This window comes from Thalassophryne amazonica, chromosome 3 (genome assembly GCF_902500255.1).
Source record: "Thalassophryne amazonica chromosome 3, fThaAma1.1, whole genome shotgun sequence".
Lineage (NCBI taxonomy): Eukaryota > Metazoa > Chordata > Actinopteri > Batrachoidiformes > Batrachoididae > Thalassophryne > Thalassophryne amazonica.
In genome coordinates this window covers 74,908,878-74,934,075 of record NC_047105.1, presented here as the reverse complement: position 1 = coordinate 74,934,075, position 25,198 = coordinate 74,908,878, and the positions used below count along the sequence as shown (strand labels likewise).

General features: G+C 39.8%; 1 protein-coding gene across 47 annotated transcripts in view; it reads left to right on the top strand.

Moving 5' to 3' along the window:
- Window positions 1-25,198, top strand: part of znf740a (zinc finger protein 740a) — a 92,071-nt gene that overhangs the window by 17,780 nt on the left and 49,093 nt on the right. For 34 of the 47 annotated variants that reach the window (XM_034166765.1, XM_034166774.1, XM_034166773.1 and 31 more), the window contains 3 exons: window positions 3,917-4,000; window positions 14,707-14,790; window positions 20,607-20,690. The exons of 3 other annotated variants lie outside the window; for them this stretch is intronic. In XM_034166765.1, the coding sequence (XP_034022656.1) occupies window positions 3,917-4,000; window positions 14,707-14,790; window positions 20,607-20,690 (252 nt within the window). The remainder of the gene's footprint in view (window positions 1-3,916; window positions 4,001-14,706; window positions 14,791-20,606; window positions 20,691-25,198) is intronic. 10 more of the 47 variants (XM_034166793.1, XM_034166783.1, XM_034166813.1 and 7 more) reach the window with 5 other exon arrangements.

Below are 25,198 nucleotides of genomic sequence, written 5' to 3'. Positions count from 1 at the left end.
CTGTCCACCATAGCCAAGACCAAAGAGCTGTCTAAGGACACCAAGGACAAAACTGTAGACCTGCACAAGGCTGGGATGGACTACAGGACAACAGGCAAGCAGCTTGGTAGAAGACAACAAGTGTTATGATTACTTATTCGAAAGTGGAAGAAACACAAGATGACTGTCAATCTCCCTCGGTCTGGGATTCCATGCAAGATCTCACTTTGTGGGGTAAGGATGATTCTGAGAAAGCTCAGAACTACACAGGAGGACCTGGTCAATGACCTGAAGAGAGCTGAGACCACAGTCACAAAGATTACATTTGTAACACATGATGCTGTCATGGTTTAAAATCCTCCATGGCAGCAAGGTCCCCCTGCTCAAGCCAGCACATATCCAGGCCCGTTTGAAGTTCACCAGTGACCATCTGGATGATCCAGAGGAGGCATGGGAGAAGGTCATGTGGTCATATAAGACCAGAATAGAGCTTTTTGGAATCAACTCCACTTACCATGTTTAGAGGATGAGAACAACCCCAAGAAAACCATCCCAACCGTGAAGCATGGGGGTGGAAACATCATACTCTGGGGGTGCTTTTCTGCAAAGGGGACAGGACGACTGCACCGTATTGAGGGGAGGATGGATGGGGTCATGGTTTGTGAGATTTTGGCAAACAACCTCCTTCCCTCAGTAAGAGCATTGAAGATGGGTCATGGCTGGGTCTTCCAGCATGACAGTGACCCCAAACACACAGTCAGGGCAACTAAGGAGGTGCTCTGTAAGAGCATTTCAAGGTCGTGGAATGGCCTGGCCAGTCTCCAGACCTGAACTCAATAGAAAATCTTTGGAGGGAGCTGAAACTCCAAGCCTGAAATATGTGGAGAAGATCGGTATGGAGCAGTAGACCAAAATCCCTGCTGCAGTGTGTGAAAACTTGGTCAGGAACTACAGGAAACATTTGACCTCTGTAATTGCAAACAAAGGCTACTGTACCAAATATCATTGATTTTCACAGGTGTTCAAATACGTATTTGTAGCAGTAACATACAAATAAATTCTTTAAAAAAATCATACATCGTGATTTCCGGATTTTTTTTTTTCAATTCTCTCTCTCACAGTGGACATGCACCTAAGATGGAAATTTCAGACCCCTACATGATTTCTAACTGGGAGAACTTGCAAAATCGCAGGGTGTTCAAATACTTATTTTCCTCACTGTATATGATTTTGATTTGAAAATTTATTTTGAACATAACAAAAGAAAAAATAAAGTGAGAAGTTGAAACATATCTAATCCCACCCCTTCTCCCTGTATAATGATTTATATATCAGTCCCTGTTTCCTTAAAAATGCTGCTATTGACAGTCATGATGATGATGATAATCATAATAATAATAGCAACAACAATAATACTAATAGTAACAAAGTTGCTGTTACTGTCTTACATACAATTTGTAGTCAAAAGTTGACATACTTGCTCTTTCGTGTTGGGTTTTCCTCACTCATTACACTTTAGTCCTAAATGTTCCCACAACGAAGCTGTGAAATTAGACTTTGAAACAAAGTCCGTGTACTCTTCAAAGCCTTCTCCAGTCAACTAGGCTGGCTGTTTACTGTTGCACACTGTTCACTCCATGTGTGCAGCACCTCACACACACAGCTCCTCCTCCTGCAGATGGCAGGTTGAGAGAGGCGAAAAGAATAGCGCGACTCACTGAAATGTTGGCACCAACAAACTCCCATGTAAAGGGCGATATATTGAGGCCAGCAAAATTATTGTGTTTATGTTTATATATTGAACGGTATGGCAATTACAGCTATTATCGTAACATGCCTATGTTGATTTTACATGGTCAGTGAATCTACAGATACACCTTACAGTGCAGTGGGATCCAGAGCAGTAGCAGAGCAGAGGAGACACATCGGTCAAAATTTTATACTTTGCATTTTTGGTTTGGTGACTGTGCAAGAAGAAGAGTGAGGAAAGATCCCCAGACAACCCAGAAGAAGTTGTAGGCTTCTGTGGCTGTGATTGAAGAAATTATGCACAGTGCAAATTTTGCATCACCGCTTTTAGCTTCATTCCTGGAGTAGAGCAGCGAAGGATATTCTTTCACCAGTACAGATCAGATCTTCGCTTGCTTTTCAGGTGTACCTTCTGGCAATTTGTAGCTAAACTTTCAAGTCTTCTTTTTAAGAAAATCCTCCTCTATAGCATTTCATCATGAAGCTGTATAACTGGTGATACAAAATGCAAAGCTTGAAGTTAGAACAATATTGTAACTTTTAACTTTGCATCATGATTACGTGTGTAGTCATGGATTTCTCAGCAATAGAAGGTTTCTCTGGACTGAGGATGTCTTATGTTTGGCCACACTATAAACTTTGATGAGACAGTTTGTGAGTGCTTGATAAATACATTTGAAACAATATATTGCTGAATAGACTTAAATATTTTATAGTAATGACGAATTTGAAACTTTTGTAAACAAGACTTCTTGATAGTGGACTTGAAGGTTAACTCAGACTTTTGGACCCCAGTGTATCATTGAACATATCGGTGTGCACGTATCTGGCAATTCAGTTTTTGAGATGATTATTACTGGTATTATAAGTATACGAGGTCTGTGAGAAAAGTAAGGGACCTTTTTAATTTTTTTCAAAAACTATATGGATTTGATTCATATGTTTTTACGTCAGCCAAGCTTGAACCTTCGTGCGCATGCCTGAGTTTTTCCACGCCTGTCGGTTGCGTCATTCGCCTGTGAGCATGCCTTGTGGGAGGAGTGGTCCAGCTCCCTCGTCGGATTTTCATTGTCAGGAAATGGCGGAATGATTTGGGCTTATTTTTTCAGAAACTGTTAGAGACAAGCAGCTGGAAACCATTCGAAAAATTTATCTGGCTTTCGGTAAAAATTTTACGGGCTTCACAGAGAATAGGGAGTGTTACTACAGTGTGAGTGAGTGCTAAAGGACTAGTTTGGACATGCCCAGCGCTCCACAATTTCTCTTATACTCACTGGGCTGGTAAGCATTGAAAGCCGAAATAGGCATGTCCCAACTTGTCCCCTGGCACTCCGAAACGGAGGTGTTCCTTTGTCTCGCTCGATCAGCGAATCAGTCCTGACGCGTGAAGCCTCCGCGCGGCTTTCCATGACAAAATCTCCTGTTAAAAGTGAAATCTGCCGGAAAATGGCTGATGTCCAGCTCTTGTGATAACCAGAGAAATTGCTCACGACGGTCCCAGCTCCACACAGCCATCCGTTTAGAAATGATGTGGTGTTTTCTGCCTCTCGATGGCGGCTCGGAGCGCGGCGCGCCGTGCTCCATTGTGGGGAATCCTTAAAGCTGTAGTAACACTCCTTATTCTCTGTGAAGTCCATAAAATTTTCACCGAAAGCCAGATAAATTTTTCGAATGGTTTCCAGCTGCTTGTCTCTAACAGTTTCTGAAAAAATTCTGATGGGGAAAAAAGCCCAAATCATTCCGCCATTTCCTCGCAATGAAACAATGACGAGAGGGGTGGACCAGTGCTCACGCAAAGCCTGCCCACAGGCGAATGACGCAACCGACAGGCGTGGAAAAACTCACACATGCGCACGAAGGTTCAAGCTTGGCTGACGTAAAAACATATGAATCAAATCCATATAGTTTTTGAAAAAAATAAAAAGGTACGATACTTTTCTCACAGACCTCGTATTATATTGCCATTGAAAATAACTTTGTGGACATCAAAGGACTTTATTTCAAATTGTTTGTGTAAAATCTTTATTGACAAACCTTTACGTAGTATCCATCTGCACCCTGTCTAAGTTGTCAACTGCTGTTCCTCTTCCTTGTGAACAGCAAATCCATTTGTTTCTGTTCCCGACAGTGTAATTACTGACTTTTATTTGTAATAGGCTAAATAGCTAATTTTATGCTTTGTGTGTAGGGGTGAAGCCGTTCGCTTGTTCCATATGTGACATGAGATTTTTCCAGCGTTACCACCTGGAGAGACACAGACTCACTCATACGGGTATGAGTCCATTCATCATACCAATTTCAAGCTAAAGCCAAAGACACATTGATGATGGCATTGTTTTTTTAAGGAGTCCTGAGGACTTGGATTTTGCATGTCGGTGTACAAAAGCCCAAACTTATTATTCCAGTTTTACAATGGATCACTGTGGTGTATGTATATAAAAATGCCTTAAAGGTCTAGGGAAAATGTTCTTTGGCTAACCTGGTTCATTTGAAGAATATTCACATAAATGGTGTTCACTAGAGAAGTGACATGTCTTTTCTTTTTTTTTTTTTTTTCTTGAAAATATGGAAAACGATATTACAGCATTTTGTAAAATTCAACTTTCATGTGACATTTTGCTGATCTGCTGTTCATATGCTAGTGTGTATGGTGTTAATACTGTTTTTATCATCATCAAAAATATGGCCAAGTGCTTTCCTTCAGTAACTGCATGCTAATATTGGTTGGAGGATAATGTCCGTATTTGGCTAGCTGAAGAAAATAGGACGTGTATTTTATAAATGGTATTCAATTTAAAAAAGAAATAATAAAGTAATCAAATCTTAGCTCTTTTTATAATGACAAGACAATTAACGCCTGGCTCCACCCTATTATCACCATCTCCAAAATGTAATAGGTTTTTTCCTTAGCTTATCCCTCAAATCAGTATTCACAAAACTGAGTCATAACTTTTGAGCAACTAACGGGTACAAGGTGACAATTCATTCATTTTCTAAACCCCCATAGTCTAGTTAAGGGTTGGGGGAATCGGAGCCTAGTCCAGTCATCATAGGGTGAAAGGCGGGGCAGACCCTAGATAGGCTGCCGGTCCATTGCAAGGCTGATATATAAAATTAATTCAGCCTGCAGGACAGATGTGGCCCAAGTCCATATTTTGCTCAGATCAGAGATGGATAGCTATATCTTTCAATAGGGGTTGTGGCCAAGCCATTTTGGGCAGGGGTGGCCTTGCACTATCTCCACTTAATGTGGAGTTGCATCAGGACGGGCTTCTGATGTAAAACCAAATCAGCATGCAGATCCACCTCGGCTCTGCTGTGGTGAATCTGAGTGAAACAAGTGAGAAGCCGAAGGATTTAGTGTGTGTGTGTGTGTGTGTGTGTGTGTGTGTGTGTGTGTGTGTGTGCGCGTGCGTGCGTATGTATGCCTTTGATCACATCACGCAAAAACCGGGGAGCTGACATTTGCAGTTTGGTAGGCTTATGTATTTTGGGTCAAGGATGAACACTGTGAAAACTGAAAGTTCATAGGACAAATATTTTTGGAGAAATTAACAATTTTAGCTAAGCAATAAACAATGGACATTGTGCTGCAATGCACCATGGGCGTTCTGGGTTTTGAGGTTTTAAATGCTATTGTGGTTCATGTTAGTCTCAAAGTGTTGTTTGTGTTCTTGATTTATCTTGTTTTTGTAGTTCACTTGGTTTAGTTAAGTGTTATGTTGTTCTTACCACGAGTGAGTTAAGTCTCTTGTTGGTACCATGAGTGAAAACTGTAGTGGTTTTAATGTCTAAAGCCACTGTCTTTTGTCAAACTAAAAGCACCTGCTTACACCAGGTGTGCGCATGTGTGTAATTTCGATCACAGACAAACTGGACAGCTGACATGTGCTGTTTGGTATGCTTATGTATTTTGGGTCAAGGATAAATGCTGCGAAAACAGAATATTGATAGGACTAATATGTTTGAAGAAGCTATGGATAGTAGCTAACAATACTGAACAATGGATGTTGCTAACTACTTTCTGGACTCACACCCCATTCCAGCAGAGGGGGGCAAGTCATCTTTATATTCAAAGTGTGAGTGATTTTATTGACTAAGTTCAATGTAAGTATATAATATAATTGTAAATATGTTAAAAATACACAGATGACACAAGAAACTGGAAACACTTATTTCCATTATGGTCTATTTAAAAATCAAATGTCAAAATCCTGGTAGTAGTAATAATTGTGTGTGTCTATATGATAACAAGAACCTAAGCAATTCATAAATATATTAAGACAGCAAATTAACATTAAAAAATACATGATTAACAGAAGATAAGATGGTGCTGGCTGAATTAGCTCTTTGTCCGCCATGCTAAGCTGCAGCTCACTAATATTTGAAGAACGTCGAACCCTCCCCTCGCGGGGACGCTGTAGTACGGAAGCTGTTGCCTGTACATGCAGCGAGTAAGCAAGAAAAAAAAAAAAATGCTTTTTGGATCAATTCAGAATCGTAATAAATAAGAATCGTAATTCGGACGTGAATCGATCCCCCCGGCACCCCTTATATATATCCTTCATGACAGTGTGAACAACAGAATTCATACAGAATGGGTTCACGCTTAATAAAGTGCTGTGGGCTGTCATTACAAAAACGAAAACCTCATTCACATAGGTACACCCAAACTAGATGTGCACTGCAAATATAAATTTGTGAATTTTGTGGCACTGTGCGAGTTAAATGAGTCGAGTCCTGCCGCTCTTATCATCCAGCCAGCCGCGCTCAAGTTCAGATATTGGGTTGGGGAATGATTTGTCGTCATCTTCTTTTAAATGGGCAGCGTAATCTGTCACTTTGCTCCGTTGTATACCACCTGTGTTAATTATTAATTGATACAAATCACAGGCACCTGTGATTTGCATTAATGTGCTTATAAGCCTAATAAATGACACAGAACATGCAGGGAAATTGACCAGACAGTTACTTCATGATTATTTACTAGAGACACTATTCAGCTGTCATTCATCAACCAACTCCATGATTAATTTTATTTTATTCTTCACAAATTTCACACTCTCGGAATTACAAACATAGTGTACAAGATTTGTAGAGGTTCGCAAAGCGAAACTGATCAGTTGATTTTATATTTACGAATAGACACTGCCTGTGTCGGCAGTGGATTAAGTTGGACAAAACCTGAATTTTCAGTTAGTGTGCAGCATAAGCTTCAGCTTTTCTTCCTTGGACACCAATACCATGTTTTCACAAAACATCTTTTAAGGAATCAACATTCCAACGGGGAAAATATCAAAGTTTCTGCAGTTTACACCTCATGCTCTTTGACTTCACGCATCACACCCAGTAGCGTACGAGAGTGAAGAACGGTGCGGTGTGCTACAGCTGAAAAGCACCACCACGTGCACAAGCAGCAGTTTCGTGCACGTCTGCGTGGATGAGATGTACCTGGGCAGGATGACAAATGAAAAGGCCACACCGACAAGCTCAGCTAACAGGTTAGCCTCTGTTTGGGTGTTTAAGGAAATCATATTATTGGGTGCTGAGTGATGGTTTCCATAATGGTTTTACCTTGGTCTGTGCATGAAAAATTATGATTTGTGTACCGTAATTTCCGGACTATAAGCCACTACTTTTTTCACATGCTTTGAACGCTGCTCCTTTTACATTGATGCAGCTAATTTATGGATTTTTACTGGCTTCTTCACAAGTCAAAATACGTCATTTGATGCTGTCAATTTATTTTCTGAAAGCTGCCCCCCTCATGCTTGTAAATTCACATACAGTAAATATAAGGTCTTACCTATTCGTTTTACCGAAGAAAAGTCCCTCTCCGGCAGTTTGCGCCAGAGCGGAGCCTTCTCCCCCCACCCTTCCAAACTGGTTCTCTGTCCTGGCACAAGTCAAAAAAGTCACATCGCCTTATTAACATCTCATTTACCACAGACCCTATCTGATTTTGGCTTTACGTGATGAAATCTAAACAAAAAGTTAAAATTACTCAGTTCTCCGTGTGGAGCGGAGAAGCTGCACGACGCTGTGTGCGTACTGGATTACATGCACATCAATATTTACGTGTCGCCTTCAGGGGAAAAAAAGAAAGCATTTATGGTAGGTATTGATTAAAAGTTTAAAAAATCTTTCTAACATCTTTCTGTGTAAATATCTCCTATGACAAATACTAAAATAAAAATGGGCCTTCACATTAGCTACTGCCTTTAAAAAAAAAAAAGGCATCTCTTTCTTCTGTAAGGTTTAATGACATTTGGCAAACCTACTGGTGCATTACCTCTACGAACTGGATCAGCGTGCATGACAGAAAAACGGACAAAACGATCACCAAACAGAGTGTCAACACGTGGGCTGTTGTGCAAAGCAGCTGTGCCTTTAATGTGTTGGGATAACTGTGCTTTAGAGAATGTGAGCGTGAACATGATGATGTCTGAAAGACAATAAATACCTATTTAAATTATATCACTGACTTTGATCTTACATGTACAGTAGTGTTCAGAATAAAAGCAGTGCTATGTGACTAAAAAGATTAATCCAGGTTTTGACTATATTTCTTATTGTTACATGGGAAACATGGTAGATTCAGTAGATTCTCACAAATCCAACAAGACCAAGCATTCATGATATGCACACTCTTAAGGCTATGAAATTGGGCTATTAGCAAAAAAAAAAAAAAAAAAAAAAAGTAGAAAAGGGGGTGTTCACAATAATAGCACCATCTGCTGTTGACGCTACAAACTCAAAACTATTATGTTCAAACTGCTTTTTTTTAGCAATCCTGTGAATCACTAAACTTATATTTAGTTGTATAACCACAGTTTTTCATGATTTCTTCACATATGTGAGGCATTAATTTTGTTGGTTTTGAACCAAGATTTTGCTTGTTTACTAGTGTGTTTGGGGTCATTGTCTTGTTGAAACGCCCATTTCAAGGGCATGTCCTCTTCAGTATAAGGCAACATGACGTCTTCAAGTATTTTGACATATCCAAACTGATCCATGATACCTGGTATGCGGTACCTGGTATGATATACGAGGTCTGTTAGAAAAGTATCCGACCTTTTTATTTTTTTCAAAAACCTGATGGATTTGAATCGTGTGCTTGCATAAGCCAACCTTGAACCTTCGTGCGCATGCGTGATTTTTTTTTTTCACGCCTGTCGGTTGCATCATTTGCTTGTAAGCAGCCTTTGTGTGAGGATGGGTGGAGTCTCTCGTAATTTTTTCTTTGCAAGGAAATGATGGAACGACTGGAGCAGCGTGACTGCATCAAATTTTGCCACAAACTGGGCAATAGCCAGGTGGAAACCATTCGGATGATTCAAATGGCTTTCGGTAACGATCCTCTGGGCATCACACAGATTAAGGAGCAGTACAACTGGTTTAAAGACGTCCGCACAACGGTGGAGAGCGAGCCGTGCTCCGGGCGGCATCAACACGCTGAAATAACCGGATCATTTCCAAAGTGAACGCTGTGGTGATGTGGGACCGTCGTGTGATTATCCGAGAAATTGCGGAAGAGGTGGACACTTTTTCGGCACATTCCACTGTGAAAGAAGATTTTGCCATGAAAAGAGTGGCGGCGAAATTCATCGGCACGAAGCTGATGGCACAGCAACAGCGCCTCCGTGATGAAGCCTCACAGACATGTTGTAACATGTCCTACATGTCCAGCTTGTCCCAATTTCTCGGATATCACCGAGGCGCTGTTGCTGCGCCATCAGCTTCGTGCCGATGAATTTCGCCGCCGCTCTTTTTATGGCAAAATCTTCTTTCACAGTGGAATGTGTCGAAAAAGTGCTGATGTCCACCTCTTCCTCAATTTCTCGGATAATCACACGACGGTCCCACATCACCACAGCGTTCACTTTGGAAATGATCCGGTTATTTCAGCGTGTTGATGCCGCCCGGAGCACGGCTCGCTCTCCACCGTTGTGCGGACGTCTTTAAACCAGTTGTACTGCTCCTTAATCTGTGTGATGCCCAGAGGATCGTTACCGAAAGCCATTTGAATCATCCGAATGGTTTCCACCTGGCTATTGCCCAGTTTGTGGCAAAATTTGATGCAGTCACGCTGCTCCAGTCGTTCCACCATTTCCTTGCAAAGAAAAAATTACGAGAGACTCCACCCATCCTCACACAAAGGCTGCTTACAAGCAAATGATGCAACCGACAGGCGTGAAAAAAAAAAATCACGCATGCGCACGAAGGTTCAAGGTTGGCTTATGCAAGCACACGATTCAAATCCATCAGGTTTTTGAAAAAAATAAAAAGGTCGGATACTTTTCTAACAGACCTCGTATAGGCCTAACACCCTAGTAGGAGAAACATGCCCATATCATGATGCTTCACTGTCTTCACTGTGAACTGTGGCTTGAATTCAGAGTTTGGGGATCGTCTCACAAACTGTCTTTTTTTTTTTTTGTCCATTTTAAAGCATTGGAGATCATTGTACATGAACAGCCTATAATATTTTGCACCTGCGTATAAGTTTTCCCCTCTACAATCAACTTTTTAATCAAACTACGGTGTTCTTCTGAACAATGTCTTAAACGTCCCATTTTCCTCAGGCTTTCAATAAAGCATGTTCAACAGGTGCTGACTTCATCCTTAAATAGGGGACACCTGATTCACACCTGTTTGTTCCACAAAATTGACGAACTCACTGACTGAATGCCACACTATTATTGTGAACACCCCCTTTTTTATTTTATTTTTTTTTTTACTAATAGCCCATTTTCATAGCCTTAAGAGTGTGCATATCATGAATGCTTGGTCTTGTTGGATTTGTGAGAATCTACTGAATCTACTGGTACCTTGTTTCCCATGTAACAATAAGAAATATACTCAAAACCTGCATTAATCTTTTTAGTCACATAGCACTACTATTATTCTGAACACTACTGTATTTTAGCGTGAGATTACAATAACCATGTTTCCCCACAAAAATATGTCTTTTTCCAAGTGTTCATTCTCTAAATATGGTCACCGCATCTGCATTTATTTTATCTTTTGTATTATGCATTCTAATCTATGGGTATTTGTTCTAGTAGCATAAAATTAGAGCATCATGGCACGGGTCAACTATTTTTTCTTTTTTTTTTTTGTTGGAAAATTTTATATATTTTACACTCATTACATATAAACTAAAATGCTTAAAGCCATTTTTATTTATTTATTTTTTAGTTTAAGTTTTGGCAATTATCGCCTGCAATGCCAAAAATAGAAAATGCATTTCGCAAAATATTTGAACAGTTTAAAAAGGATTCTGAGTTATTTTCATTAGTTACTTCTTCCAAACCATCAACATGTCTATTAGACCCCATTCCTACCAGGCTGCTCAAGGAAGCCCTACCATTAATTAATGCTTTGATCTTAAATATGATCAATCTATCTTTATTAGTTGGCTATGTACCACAGGCTTTTAAGGTGGCAGTAATTAAACCATTACTTAAAAAGCCATCACTTGACCCAGCTATCTTAGCTAATTATAGGCCAATCTCCAGCATTCCTTTTCTCTCAAAAATTCTTGAAAGGGTAGTTGTAAAACAACTAACTGATCATCTGCAGAGGAATGGTCTATTTGAAGAGTTTCAGTCAGGTTTTAGAATTCATCATAGTACAGAAACAGCATTAGTGAAGGTTACAAATGCTCTTCTTATGGCCTCAGACAGTGGACTCATCTCTGTGCTTGTTCTGTTAGACCTCAGTGCTGCTTTTGATACTGTTGACCATAAAATTTTATTACAGAGATTAGAGCATGCCATAGGTATTAAAGGCACTGCGCTGCAGTGGTTTGAATCATATTTATGTAATAGATTAGAATTTGTTCATGTAAATGGGGAATCTTCTTCACAGACTAAGGTTAATTATGGAGTTCCACAAGGTTCTGTGCTAGGACCAATTTTATTCACTTTATACATGCTTCCCTTAGGCAGTATTATTAGAAAGCATTGCTTAAATTTTCATTGTTACGCAGATACCCAGCTTTATCTTTTCATGAAGCCAGAGGACACACACCAATTAGCTAAACTGCAGGATTGTCTTACAGACATAAAGACATGGATGACCTCTAATTTCCTGCTTTTAAACTCAGATAAAACTGAAGTTATTGTACTTGGCCCCACAAATCTTAGAAACATGGTGTCTAACCAGATCCTTACTCTGGATGGCATTACCCTGACCTCTAGTAATACTGTGAGAAATCTTGGAGTCATTTTTGATCAGGATATGTCCTTCAATGCGCATATTAAACAAATATGTAGGACTGCTTTTTTTGCATTTACGCAATATCTCTAAAATGAGAAAGGTCTTGTCTCAGAGTGATGCTGAAAAACTAATTCATGCATTTATTTCCTCTAGGCTGGACTATTGTAATTCATTATCATCAGGTTGTCCTAAAAGTTCCCTGAAAAGCCTTCAGTTAATTCAAAATGCTGCAGCTAGAGTACTGACAGGGACTAGAAGAAGAGAGCATATCTTACCCATATTGGCCTCTCTTCATTGGCTTCCTGTTAATTCTAGAATAGAATTTAAAGTTCTTCTTCTTACTTATAAGGTTTTGAATAATCAGGTCCCATCTTATCTTAGGGACCTCATAGTACCATATCACCCCAATAGAGCACTTCGCTCTCAGACTGCAGGCTTACTTGTAGTTCTTAGGGTTTGTAAGAGTAGAATGGGAGGCAGAGCCTTCAGCTTTCAGGCTCCTCTCCTGTGGAACCAGCTCCCAATTCAGATCAGGGAGACAGACACCCTCTCTACTTTTAAGATTAGGCTTAAAACTTTCCTTTTTGCTAAAGCTTATAGTTAGGGCTGGATCAGGTGACCCTGAACCATCCCTTAGTGATGCTGCTATAGACTTAGACTGCTGGGGGGTTCCCACGATGCACTGAGTGGTTCTTTCTCCTTTTGCTCTGTATGCACCACTCTGCATTTAATCATTAGTGATTGATCTCTGCTCCCCTCCACAGCATGTCTTTTTCCTGGATGTCATGGAAGCCCAGGTTGGTTTGATAGTGGCCATCAGCTCATTTGGATTGTTGGGTCTGGTGTCTCTCATCCTAGATTCTCTAGGGGGTATTGTCTGTGGGATTAATAAAGTACAATAGTAACATGGTCAATGAGGCAGTTACCAGTAGTTTTGGTGCTATGGGCAGGTGCCAAGTCCTGCTGGAAAAGGAAATCGGCATCCCCATAAAGCTCATCAGCAGATGGAAGCATGAAGTGCGCTAATATTTGCTGGTAGACAGCTGTGTTGATTTTGGACTTGATAAAACAGGTGGACCAACACCAGCAGATTGCATGGCACCCCAAATCATCACATTGAGAAATTTCACACTGGACTTAAAGCAACTGGGATTTTGTGCCTCTCCACTCTTCCTCCAGACTCTGGGACCTTGATTTTCAAATTAAATGCAAAATTTACTTTAATTTTAAAAGATGTCTTTGGACCACAAAGTAATGGTCCAGTTCTTTTTCTTCTTAGCCCAGGTAAGATGCTTCTGACATGGTCTCTGCTTCAAGAGTGGCTTGACACTAGAGATGTAACACCTGTAGCCCATTTCCTGGACACGTCAGTGGTGGCTTTATGGCGGCTCTTCATGCACTGACTCCAGTCTGAGTCCACTCCTTTTGAAGCTGTTGCGGTTTGTTTATGACTCGGAGCTCAAACGTGTTGAGGCAATTGTGCAGACAAGAGAACTCAGCTACTCTGGTTAGCTGTGCAGGCTAACAATAACTGACAAGACTTCTTCCATTTCCCTCGTCCTCCCTTCTCCACTGGGAAGTGAAAAACTGCACTTTTCGCAACTGCTTTGGTGATTGCAGCCAAAAACAAAACCGTACACCATTTTCCCGTTAGAATTTACACCATTTGTGGGAAGAGACTAATCCCCAGGTGGAGTGTGGGAGTGTCAGCTTAAACCATTCGAAGGATGGGGGGTTTCAGCGGAAACCAATTTAAACACGCAGGTCTGCTAGGTGACAGCGAGTATGCTTTTAAGTTTACGAAGCCGGACTGAATGCTTTGTGCCGAAATTCCCACACTCACTTGGGATTCTTTGCCGTGTTCGTGCTGGCTGTCCCCAGATGTGGTCAAATGCTGCAATATCACATAGGTGTTCAAATGAGACTGCGCTGCCCTATTTGTCCCATTTGCAGTTTGTTTAATAGATCACTTTGTTGTTGTTTTTGTTCTGACAAAACAGACTCCTCTTTCTTTCACCTCTTGTTTTTGACTTGTGTGTGTGTTTGACAGTCTCGCGCGTCATTATTTCCACTTCGAGTCTGACGTTTTTGAAGTAGTGTCTCGTGTGCAGCACTCTGCCTTGAGTTTTGGAACCACTGCCCAAGAGCATAATGTAATAGGGGAATAGTCCTTTGATGTCCACGCCTATTAGGTACATTAATTTATGGTACTTAAAATTATATGGCTTTTTAATAAAGACTTTGTGATTACACAGGGATTTATACAGATGGTAGTCACAGTGGGTTTTCAGGTTTCGTTTTAGAGTTCTACAAAACAAATATATTGATTACACTGTAAATTGAGTGAATGTGATAGCTATTTCTTTTATTTTGAAAATTGCAGCAGACATGCTCACCATAATGCTCAAAATGTCATTGATCAGAAAGTATGGTGAAATGTGCAAACTTTTTTTTATCTGTTTTGTTTCTTTGGGCTTTAACTTGTGATCTTACCATTTTGGATGCTTTGCTGTTTGGCTGCTGCTCTGACTTGTGCATCTTGATTTTATGTTTGGCTTTTCTGCTGTTTATGTTTTATGAGGTATGCCAAAGTTTTTCAAAAGGAAATAAAACATTTCTGCTGTTTGCATGAAGCTTTGACTAGAATGTGAAATGTCTGCCAATTCCCAGTGATCTAATGGCTTTTTGAATGACACATCTCTTTGATGAAAAAAGGAAAGGCTTAGCTAATATGTTGATGCTTTGTGTATGTAGGGGTGAAGCCGTACGCTTGCTCCATGTGTGACATGAGGTTCTTCCAACGTTATCATCTGGCAAGACACAGCCTCACTCATACTGGTACGCGTCTGCTTCCCTGGCTTTAATAGACAGTTGTGCTTTGAAGGATGTGTCCCAGTTGACCAATTTCAAATATTAAACCTTCTTCACAGTATCCTGAAACATAAATATGTATCGATTTGCAAGGGCCATAACAAATTATTTATTTTTTAGATTTGTTGTGAAGACATGTAATCATTATATTTATTGATCTTGACTTTTTACTTAGAAGCGCTCAGTTCTTTGACATTTCAGTACATAAAAACAATCAGAAAATCTCAGTTGAGTGTGACCAGACAATTCCTTTAGTTGCCCTTATGCTTTTATTAATATTATTCATGACCATGGTGTGGAAGGGCCAACTAAACAGGGGATTTCCAGTTAGATGGAACTGTGGGTGGTTTTGTACGATGTTGTGTGCAGCAGCACTAGGACAGGCTCCAAGACCTCTTATGATCCATTTATGTAACATGAGACCACCCAATTGAGGTTTTAACCACAAAGTTAAGAAGTTATATTCTCACCTAAAATTGGAGATCCTTTGGCCCCTTGTCCATATAGTTTTTGATTTTTCTTAAATCAGTTGCTTTCTCCTTTATATGCCATTAAGTAGTAGCAGATTCTTTTGAAAACTTCTTATGTTGTTGTACATGTTATGAGGAAATTTGCTCGAGTTGTTCTTGCCCCCCCCAATTTATTTATTTATTTAAAATTGGATCTGTCAAGCAACAGGCATATCATTATAGCTTTTAATGCATCAGCTATATCAATGGTGTGTTTGAATATATCAGGGTTCCTGCAGCGCCTTATGTCTTAAAAGGCATTTAATTAGTTACTCTAATAATAAGGCCTTATTTGGTATTAAAATGTCTTATAGTCCCCTCCTAAAGTATTGGAACAGCAAGGCCAATTGCTTTTGTTTTTGTTGTTCACTGAAGACATTTGGATTTAAGATCAAAAGATCAATACGAGACAAGAGTTCAGAATTTCAGCTTTTATTTCCTGGTATTTACATTCAGATGTGTTCAACAACTTACGAGACATCACCTTTTGTATTAGACCACAACAGTTTTAAGTGAGCAAAACTAAAGGAAAAAAACAATCTTAAAGTAAATCACATTTAATATTTGGTGGCATAACCCTTGCTTACAATAACTGCCTCAAGTCTGTGGCCCATGGCCATCACCAAACTGTTCTACCATGCAACACAGATGAGCTTGTATGCTTCGGATTATAAGTTAATTTCTTTCGCCACACTTGGGCCTTTCCGTCAATTTTGTACTGGTAAAGATTAATCATGGTCTTATCAGTCCACAAGTTTGTGTTCCAGAACTTTTGTGGCTCATCTCTGTACTTTGCAAATTCTAATCTGGCCTTCCGATTCTTACTGCTGATGAGTGGTTTGCATCTTGTGGTATCGCCTCTATATTTCTGCGCTCGGAGTCTTCCTCGAACAGTGGATTGTGATACCTTCACCCCTGCACTGTGGAGGTTGTTGTCATTTACTGTTTTTGGGGTTTTTTTTCACAGCTCTCACAATGTTTGTGTCATCAACTGCTGTTGTTTTCCTTGGCCGACATGTTCCATGTCTGTTGTTCAGTACACCAGTAGTTTTTTTTCTTCTTCTTCTTCTTTTTCAGGGCATTCTAAATTGTAATTCCCATGTTTGTCCAGCGGCTCTGGTCGATTTTCCTTAGCTTCAAAATGGCTTGCATTTCTTCCATAGACAGCTCTCTGGTCTTAATGTTGGTATATCCTCTTTAACAAGAAATGCAGTCTTTATGGGCTAAAACCTACACTAGTCATGCAGAGCTATTTAATGTTTGAAGAATCCACCTAAAAAGCAATACCTGGGCAACAACAAACACCTGTCAGTCGCATGTTTCAATAGTTTTGCTCACTTGCAAAAAATGGATGGGTTCAAATAAAGGGTGGCATGTCTTGAGTTGTTTAACACATCTAGATGTAAATACCAGGAAATAAAAGCTGAAATTCTGAACTCTTGTCTCATATTCATCTTTTGATCTTAAACCCAAATGTCTTCAGTGAGCAACAAAAACAAAGTAATTGGCTTTGCTATTCAAATGCTTTTGGAGAGGACTGTAAATCAACCTTTCAAAAGTCTTAAAAATGCAAAGACACAGGAAGTGGGATTTTTATTTTCTTCTGACATTGCAATTAAAAGATATCAAAATAAATGGATATACATGCACAGTGCATCTAGAAATTTTTGGAAATTGGAAATTTTTGCAAATTTATTAAAAATAAAAAATTTGAAATCACACTTTGCTGGAGCTCTGACAGAATGACCATTGGGTTCTTGGTCACCTCCCTGACTAAGTCCCTTCTCCCCTAATTGCTCAGTTTAGACAGGCGGCCAACTCTAGGAAGAGTCCTGGTGGATCCAAACCTGTTACATTTACAGATGATGGAGGTCACTGCTCATTGGGATCTTCAAAGCAACAGAAATGTTTCTGTACCCTTCCCCAGATTTGTGTCTCGTGCCAGTCCTGTCTCGGAGGTCTGCAGACAATTCCTTTGACTTCATGCTTGATTTGTGCTCTAACATGCACTTTCAGCTGTAGGACCTTATAGGTAGACAGGTGGGCGCCTTTCCAAATCATGTCCAGTCAACTTTTACCTCAGGTGGACTCCAGTTAAGCTGTAGAAACAACTCAAGGATAATCAGTGGAAAGAGGATGCACCTGAGCTCAATTTTGAGTTTCATGGCAAAGGCTATGAATATTTATGTACAAGTGATTTTTTTTTTTTTTTTTTTTTTTTTTTAATTTACAAAAATCTCTTTTTTGCTTTTTTCTTCTTTTGATGCGGGGGGAAGGAATTTCATCCATTTTTGGAATTGGACTATAGCATAACAAAATGTGTGAAGCGCTGTGAATACTTTCTGGATGCACTGTAATAACATGAACTGAGAGGGAGAGAGAGAGAGAGAATGAATATATTTTATAGATTTAAGTCATGACAAGGATTTTCTTTATTGTTATAATTTTATTCCTTAAATAAGGAATTCATAATGTTATACCAATATGATCAAAATTCATGCCGTCTGGAAACTACTTAAAATTTCGACCCCTGATATGTTGGAATTCAAACGATCAGACACCATGATCTACATTTGTTAGTCATAGATCTCAAGGGGGCCTCCCCCACCTGTGTGAGGATGCTGGGACATTGCGGACGCTGCGACTGCCATTCGGAATAAAGAAAGAAAGCATAATGTCATCTGGCTGCTCCCTTGAACAAATTAAACCAAACTCTTTTTCTGTATAAGTCTAGTGTTTCACATACATTTTGCAAATGTTGGAGAGAAGTAAACACTTCTAAATCTAAAAGCGCTGTTTTTGAAATCACATGACACCTCTGAGGTGATTTACAAGACATTGTATAGATGTTAGCGTGTGCGCCTTGGGAATGTGCATCAAGCAAGTGGGTAGTGGTTTTAAGAAGGAATAATTTGCACCATGTATCATGTTTAGTTATCTTACGGGGTAACATGTCGTTGACATTGTTTGACCTTTACTTTCATTCAACACAGTCAAAACTACTCCATTTATTAATCCCTTTACCTCAACCAGTAATTTGCACCACTTTTTGCCAAATTTGGAGCAACTTTAACTTTTGACCCCTGTACAAACTGAAATTACCCTTCAGCACCATTCTTGCTGTTTTTACCCCATAACATTTAGTCATAGACAGTACAAACTATGTCATTTGGAATATTTATGATCAGAGAAGTACTGTGGTACAGTATACAAATAATGAATGTTTGAGTTCAAAGTTGTGAATATTTCATGAGGTGAAAGTTGGAACATTCCCGCTCAATTCGGCTTCGCCTTGAACAGAACATTCCAACTTTTACAGAATTAAATATGTTACATTGAAATAATGTAAAAGCATTTATTTGTTTTAGGTAATGGCTAAAATAGATCCTTGTCATTTGATATATTAATTTATAAACAACAGAAAAGGGAATTAACTTTTTGGTATGCATCACTGGAACTTTAACGTCAACAGTCCAAGACAAACTTTCAATAGTACAAAATTGTTTTCAGTCAACTTGGAAAAACACTTAGTTCAAAAATAATTCTGACGATGTAGTCTGTGATGCTGTGCGTTGACTTTGTGTACTTCCAAAAAAAAGACTTTGTGTACTGACTTCATCTTCTTCATCCCAACAGCTCTTTGTGCGTCCAGGCGGCTTAAGGCGTAGTAGTGGATTTCTTGTGTGTGTGTGTTAGAAAAATTAGCATAATTAGCTTGTTCAAATCGTCATCCATCAGTAAAACAAACTCTGCCCTGTTTAGCTAAATGCTGCCCTTACTAGTGTGTGCGTGGGCGGGGTTCGCAGCGCACAGTGGTACAAAATGTATGGAACCAAATTTGCACCCTAAATGCAACACAACACAAATGAGATAATCCATGTCATGTGACATACTATACAAATGATGAATGTTTCTGAGTTCAGTGGTACAACTATTAATGGTACAAATATTTCATGAAATATTCAGACCATTGAAAGAATGAAAAAACATTCATTATTTGTTTTATATAGTGGTGAAAATAGATCCTTGTCACTTGATATTTTGTTAATTTATAAACAACAGAAACAGGACTTACATTTTGGTGTTTGTCACTGGTGCTTTGGCATCAACGGTCCAACACAAACTTTAAGTAGGAGTCCAAAATTGTTTTCAGTCAACTTGCAAAAAACAATTCTGACAATGTAGTCTGTGATGCTATGCAGTGACTTCGTGTACAGACTGCCGTCTGCTTTCCTCAGTCCATCGAAAAATCGCGTCAGAAATTTGTCCAGCTTTTCATCTTAACTTCATCCTCTTCATGCTAACAACTCTTAATGCCTCCAGATGGCTTATGGCGAGGTGGATTTGTTTTTTTATGTTAGAAGAATTAGCACAGCCAGTTAGCTCCTTCAAATCGTTGTCTGCTAGCAAAACAAGCTCCGTCATGTTTAGCTAAATGCCGCCCCAGTAGTGTGAGCATGCGCGGTGGTCGGGGTGTGCAATAGCACATTTCATATTGTACCAAAATTGCACATTTAAAACTAAAAAAAAAAACTATAAAAAAAAACCTATTACATGATAAAAGAAACAATGGCAAATGGTATAATCCGTCACGTGACATACAACCCACTAATCAAATGACAAACATCCAGTCAGCTGTTAAATCATTTTCAATATGAATGGAGCATCTTCTAATTTTGACCCCTGTGTAATTCTTCATTTGACCCCTACCTTGCTGCCTATTGAAAATTCCAGTGGCCAATCGATCTTTTTAAGAGTAATGTCTAAGGAGTATTTATGCCAAATTTGGTGCTTATTTCACCATTTGAAAGAGTCCTCTGTAAATATTTTACCTGCTGCACTAATGGAATTCCCCCAGATAAATATGTTCTCTTCATTAAAATGGGCTGTAATTTTGCAACATTACACAAATAAAGCTACAATACAATGCTTGGTGTTTATAGAAACTAAATTTTGGCAGTTTGGTTAAGTTTGAAAGGCTTTACAGCTTTTAACCATAAACCATATTCTGTTACAAGAAATTTTGTCCCTAACCCACAGTCGTTTATTTCTCTCTCTTGTAATGGTCTTAAATTTCATTCAGATTGACATTGAAGTCTTAAATATATCTTGCCTTAAACTGCAGGAACCTTGATATATTATGCACCATCACTTTTCCGTAAGGCAGAATCCTTATTTGTTGTCCTCAGACTCGTACACCAATATTTAGGAGCATAAATAGAACTTCCCTAAGGAAAGTTTTGTTGAAAATTCCTATTTTTTGTTTGTGTGTAGGGGTAAAACCATATGCTTGCTCCATGTGTGACATGAGATTTTTCCAACGATACCACTTGGCAAGACACAGCCTCACTCACACGGGTATGGGTTCACCCTTATTTCCTGCACAAGAGTCCAAGTACCCTGCGTATAGATGTGTTGTTAACTGTCCCATGTTTGCAGAATAACTTGAGCCATACATTTTAAAGAGTATAGCTAACAACCCTTTGATGTAGGGCTGGGTGATGTGACGTAAGCGCTTTACGCAAAAAAACAAACAAACAAAACCCCAAAAAAGTTCTGTACCAAGCTATTGACGACACAGTCCATAGTATTTCAGAGCAACCGTTGCATTAGCTCTCTGGCAGCCTCTTCAGAAGAACTTGGCCTTTTTTTTATTTATTTATTTTTTTTTTATGACACTAAGTAGCAGAAGCTTGTGATAGGCAATGGTAAAAAGGGGCTCAAAAAGGCGGAATCTGGCAAACCTCTACACAAAAATCAATGGCAGAGAAAGCGTTAGCTAAACAGCCATAAAGCCCCTTTCACACCAGGCCTGCTTCAACTCGCAGGAACGTCTGCGTTAGTTGCGCGTGGGTGGGCAAAGCTTGAGGAGGTGAGAGCGCTGATGAGTTCAGCTGCAGCCAGACTGTAAAATGAGCAGGTGTGTGCTTTGATTTCTGTTAAGTTTATTATTCTTCCTGTGACCACGGAGCTGCAGCCGGCGTTCACGCACTTGCGCGTGCGAACCGTCTGTGAGTGGACATGGAGATGTCCTCTGTGAAGTATATATTGGATGTGGACATGTCCTGTCGCTGGCAATCAGTCTGTGAGCAGGACTTAATGTCCTTTATTTAACACAATCATGAGAGAACTTGAGGTGAACGCGAGGAGCTGCAGCCAGGCTGTAATGAGCATTTTTTTTTCTTTTAATTGTTCACATGTGCTCTTTGAATGGTATAGTTTTACTGCATTGTGTACACGGTTTACAGCTTGACAACAAGGGAGCATAGCAGGAATCATAAAGTGGCATTGGGTGGTGTTATATTGTATGGGTGTGGCATTCGGTCACGTTAAGTACCGTTAAGTTGCCTCAACTTGCGAGAAAACGACTTCCTTTCTGTGTCCAGTGCTTGACGCCAAAAAAATTAAACGTTTAATTTTTTGCGTCCATTTTGCGTCACCCTTTGCGTCCCTCGCGGTATTGTGGCATTAGGCTGCATCATTTCAGCGCTAGGTTGCATCAAATTGGCATTGTGGCGCAACTCGAAGCAAGCCCGGTGTGAAATGGGCTTAAACGCCACATAAAAAGACCTTGTCGATAAGGTTTAAAATGGCCCTGTAATGTGGTGATACTTTATACTCAGACCAAATAGCAATTTCTGTTGTCCACCTATGATTTCGAAATGCTTCAGTGTTTTCTGCCCGATAAGAAAAGTTTAAATCTTGAGTCCTTAAAATTAAATTTTTGTTATTTTTTTTAAATATTTTTTATTATTATTATTTATTTATTTATTATTTTTTTTACCCAACACTTTGTACAAATGACTAATGCTTTGGTCAAAATTTTACACACATAATGGATATGAGTATTATTGCAGTATTGAGGTTTCTGTATTTTTATTTATTTATTTTTAAACGTTCATTTTTTGAGGGGTGGGGTTGGTGGGGGGTGGCATCCAAAGAGTGATTATACAACTACGAAGTTTAAATCCTTCCCTTACAGACGGCAAACTTTGCACATAGCAAGTCCAGGGCTTAAAATAGTACGTGCATGTGCTAGTTTGTGCATGTATTATTCGAGCGGTGCACGTAATGTTATACTGCACTTGCACTGGTGCAAGTAACTTTATCCAAGTTTTATCAACTATAAGCACCAGTAAAATGAACCAATAAAGGAATAAATAAGGAAAAAAACAATTTCCAGTATGTAGTCTTTATCTTCCCTGCGTTTTATGACTCACACACACGGAGCGAGTTGCTGTGCTCTATTTGTTGTATTTGTGCGTGCACATGTAAACAAAGAAAAGAAAAAAAAAACTGACTTTCTGCGGTTCCTCTCTCTGTCTCTCTCTCTCAATCTCTGTCATCATTGTGTTATAAACCAGTCACCATTTGTTATATTATACATCTGTGTAGTTAATAAAATTATCTTCACGGACGATTAGTTCACGCGCACATGTGGGGGAGAAAAAAAAGTGGCTGCCGCTGCGGTTCCTTTACAGAACCCGGGAGACGTCACTTAAAGTGATATTTTTTTTCTGGCCATGATCATTTTTGCGCACGTTTTCCTTCAATTGTGCACACAAATTAATAAAACGTTCTCTCAAATGAATAAAACGCGCGCACATTTTCCTGGCCGTGATAATTCGTGCACTCGTTTTCCTTTAATTGAGCCCTCGAATGAATAAAACGTGCACATGTTTTCCTTTCGTTCAAAATGAACTTCATAATATGACCTAAATTGTCATCCTCACGACGCTTCGACCTCAGCATCCTTTTTAATGTACTCCAGATGATGCCATGCTGGGCAGCTGGAGTTCTCTATATGTCCTTGTGCGCCAAAACCATGATGATATACATTGACCAGATCCATTTCTAATGGGGAAATGTATTACACTGTCTCCTGGTTTGTTGACTGATAGTCAACATTTATGTGTCAAGACAATACTGAGTGCACATTTTACAAATTGTGGCCACATTTAAGTAGATCGTGCCCTTGTTTTACTCAAACAATGCTTAAGACGTGTACACAATATCATAAAACCTGCGCACGATATAATAAAACGTGCGCACATTCTCTCCACATGTAAAACATTTTGCGATGACATTTCCAGGGCTCTGTAGTTCCTCGCTCTCTCTCCCCTGAAACTCTGTTATAATTGTTATAAACCAGTCACCATTTATTTTATTATACATCTTTGTAGTTAATAAATAAAATAATCTTCACGGACGATTAATTTGTGCGCGCACATGAAAAACAAAAAAAAAAAACAGGGAGAGCAGCAGCAGCAGCGGCAAATTCTCCCCAGAGAGGAAGAGTCTGACACATCAGAGGAGTTTTAAGGTTGATATAAGACTGACTTTTGGTTGTGCAAGTAACTTTTTTTTTTGGTGCAAGTAATTTTTTTTGTTACTAGCACCAGTGCAAGTAGGTTAAAAAATGTATTTCGACCCCTGAAGTCAAATGTGGGAGCATGTGCTGGTGCTGCGCTTGGTTGCGACCGTGGTGCCATGTAACTACTTTGTGTTCTGCCTGGCAACAACTACCCATACAGACAAGTGGCCCAATACCACATCTCTACAACTATCTACCTGCCGCAGCCAGGTGAAATGTGGGCATTTCGTTTGCCTTATCCTGCTACTGGGGCCCTCAACACCTGTGTGCTGGATCATGCACATAGAAATGCGCCACATGGCCAGAATGTCAAAGCTGTTTCTCCCTCACAATGCAAAGGATTCTCCTCATCTTAGTCTTTCTTAGTAACTGCTCATTTGATACAAAGTTGTTCCAGCAGCAACCAAGAATCTTCCAAAGAGACAAAGTACCAAAGACTCCCAGTTGTTGCCTTGGGTCATGAGTGTAAAAGTCTCACAACTATACAGCAAGACAGATGGCACCATAACCCTAAAGACTTGGACCTTTGTTCTCCTGCAAGGACCTTGCCATTGCCAAACATGTCTGCCCAGTGACCTGAGGATTCTATAAGCTCTTCTCAGGTGCCTCTGGATTGCAGAGGATGAGGACCCAGAGACATGAATGTCACTGCCGAGATGAGGGAATGTCTCTACAAATTCAACATTTCAGCACATACTGATACACCTCTGATGGGAGAGTCCAGGAAGTTGTGAAAACCCTGAATATTCGCCTTGATCCAGGACAATCTCAAACCCAGACACTCCAATTCCTCACTCAGGTTCTCAAGTGCTGTAATCAGAGTATCCCTTGATTTCGCAAAGATTACAGCGTCGTCCATGAAGTCTAGGTCCGTAAACCTTTCCTCACCAACAAATGAGTACTCGCAGGGCTAGAATGTAGTCAGTAGTTGATTTTTTTTTTTTTTTTTTTTGGGGGGGACATAAAGCCAGGCTGTTCCGGTCACTGAGACGCAAGTCCGTACAATCACGCTTTCCTTTCCAGATTGAGACAAGTCCTTTCTTCCAGTCTGTAGGGATGACACCTGTCTCCCAGATTGACATATTAATTGTTTTCAGTGCCAGAAGAACAGCATCTCTACCCTCCTGGAGGAGCTCAGGTCTAGTGCCACAAACCCTTGGAGCTTTCCCTGCCCTCAACAGTTTCACAGCTTTTGCACTCTCACCAAGGTTTGCTGGCTCACAGTTGACTGGAAAATCAGCTGAAAGAACCCCGGTGCCATAAATTTTCACCATAACTGCAGTGTGCTGAAATGTAGGTTTGGAAGAACAAAGTGCTTTGATTCCTCTGGAAGTAGGTTGAGGGTCACTAGACCATAGATAGTTTATCACCTGATCACAGATTCCTCTAACAGACATCTACTTGTCCATTCTCAGTGCCATCACATTCTGCTTTCTCAGCTCCCTTTGCTTCCTAAGATTTCCTTCAACCTGTGCACTACAACTCCTCTTGA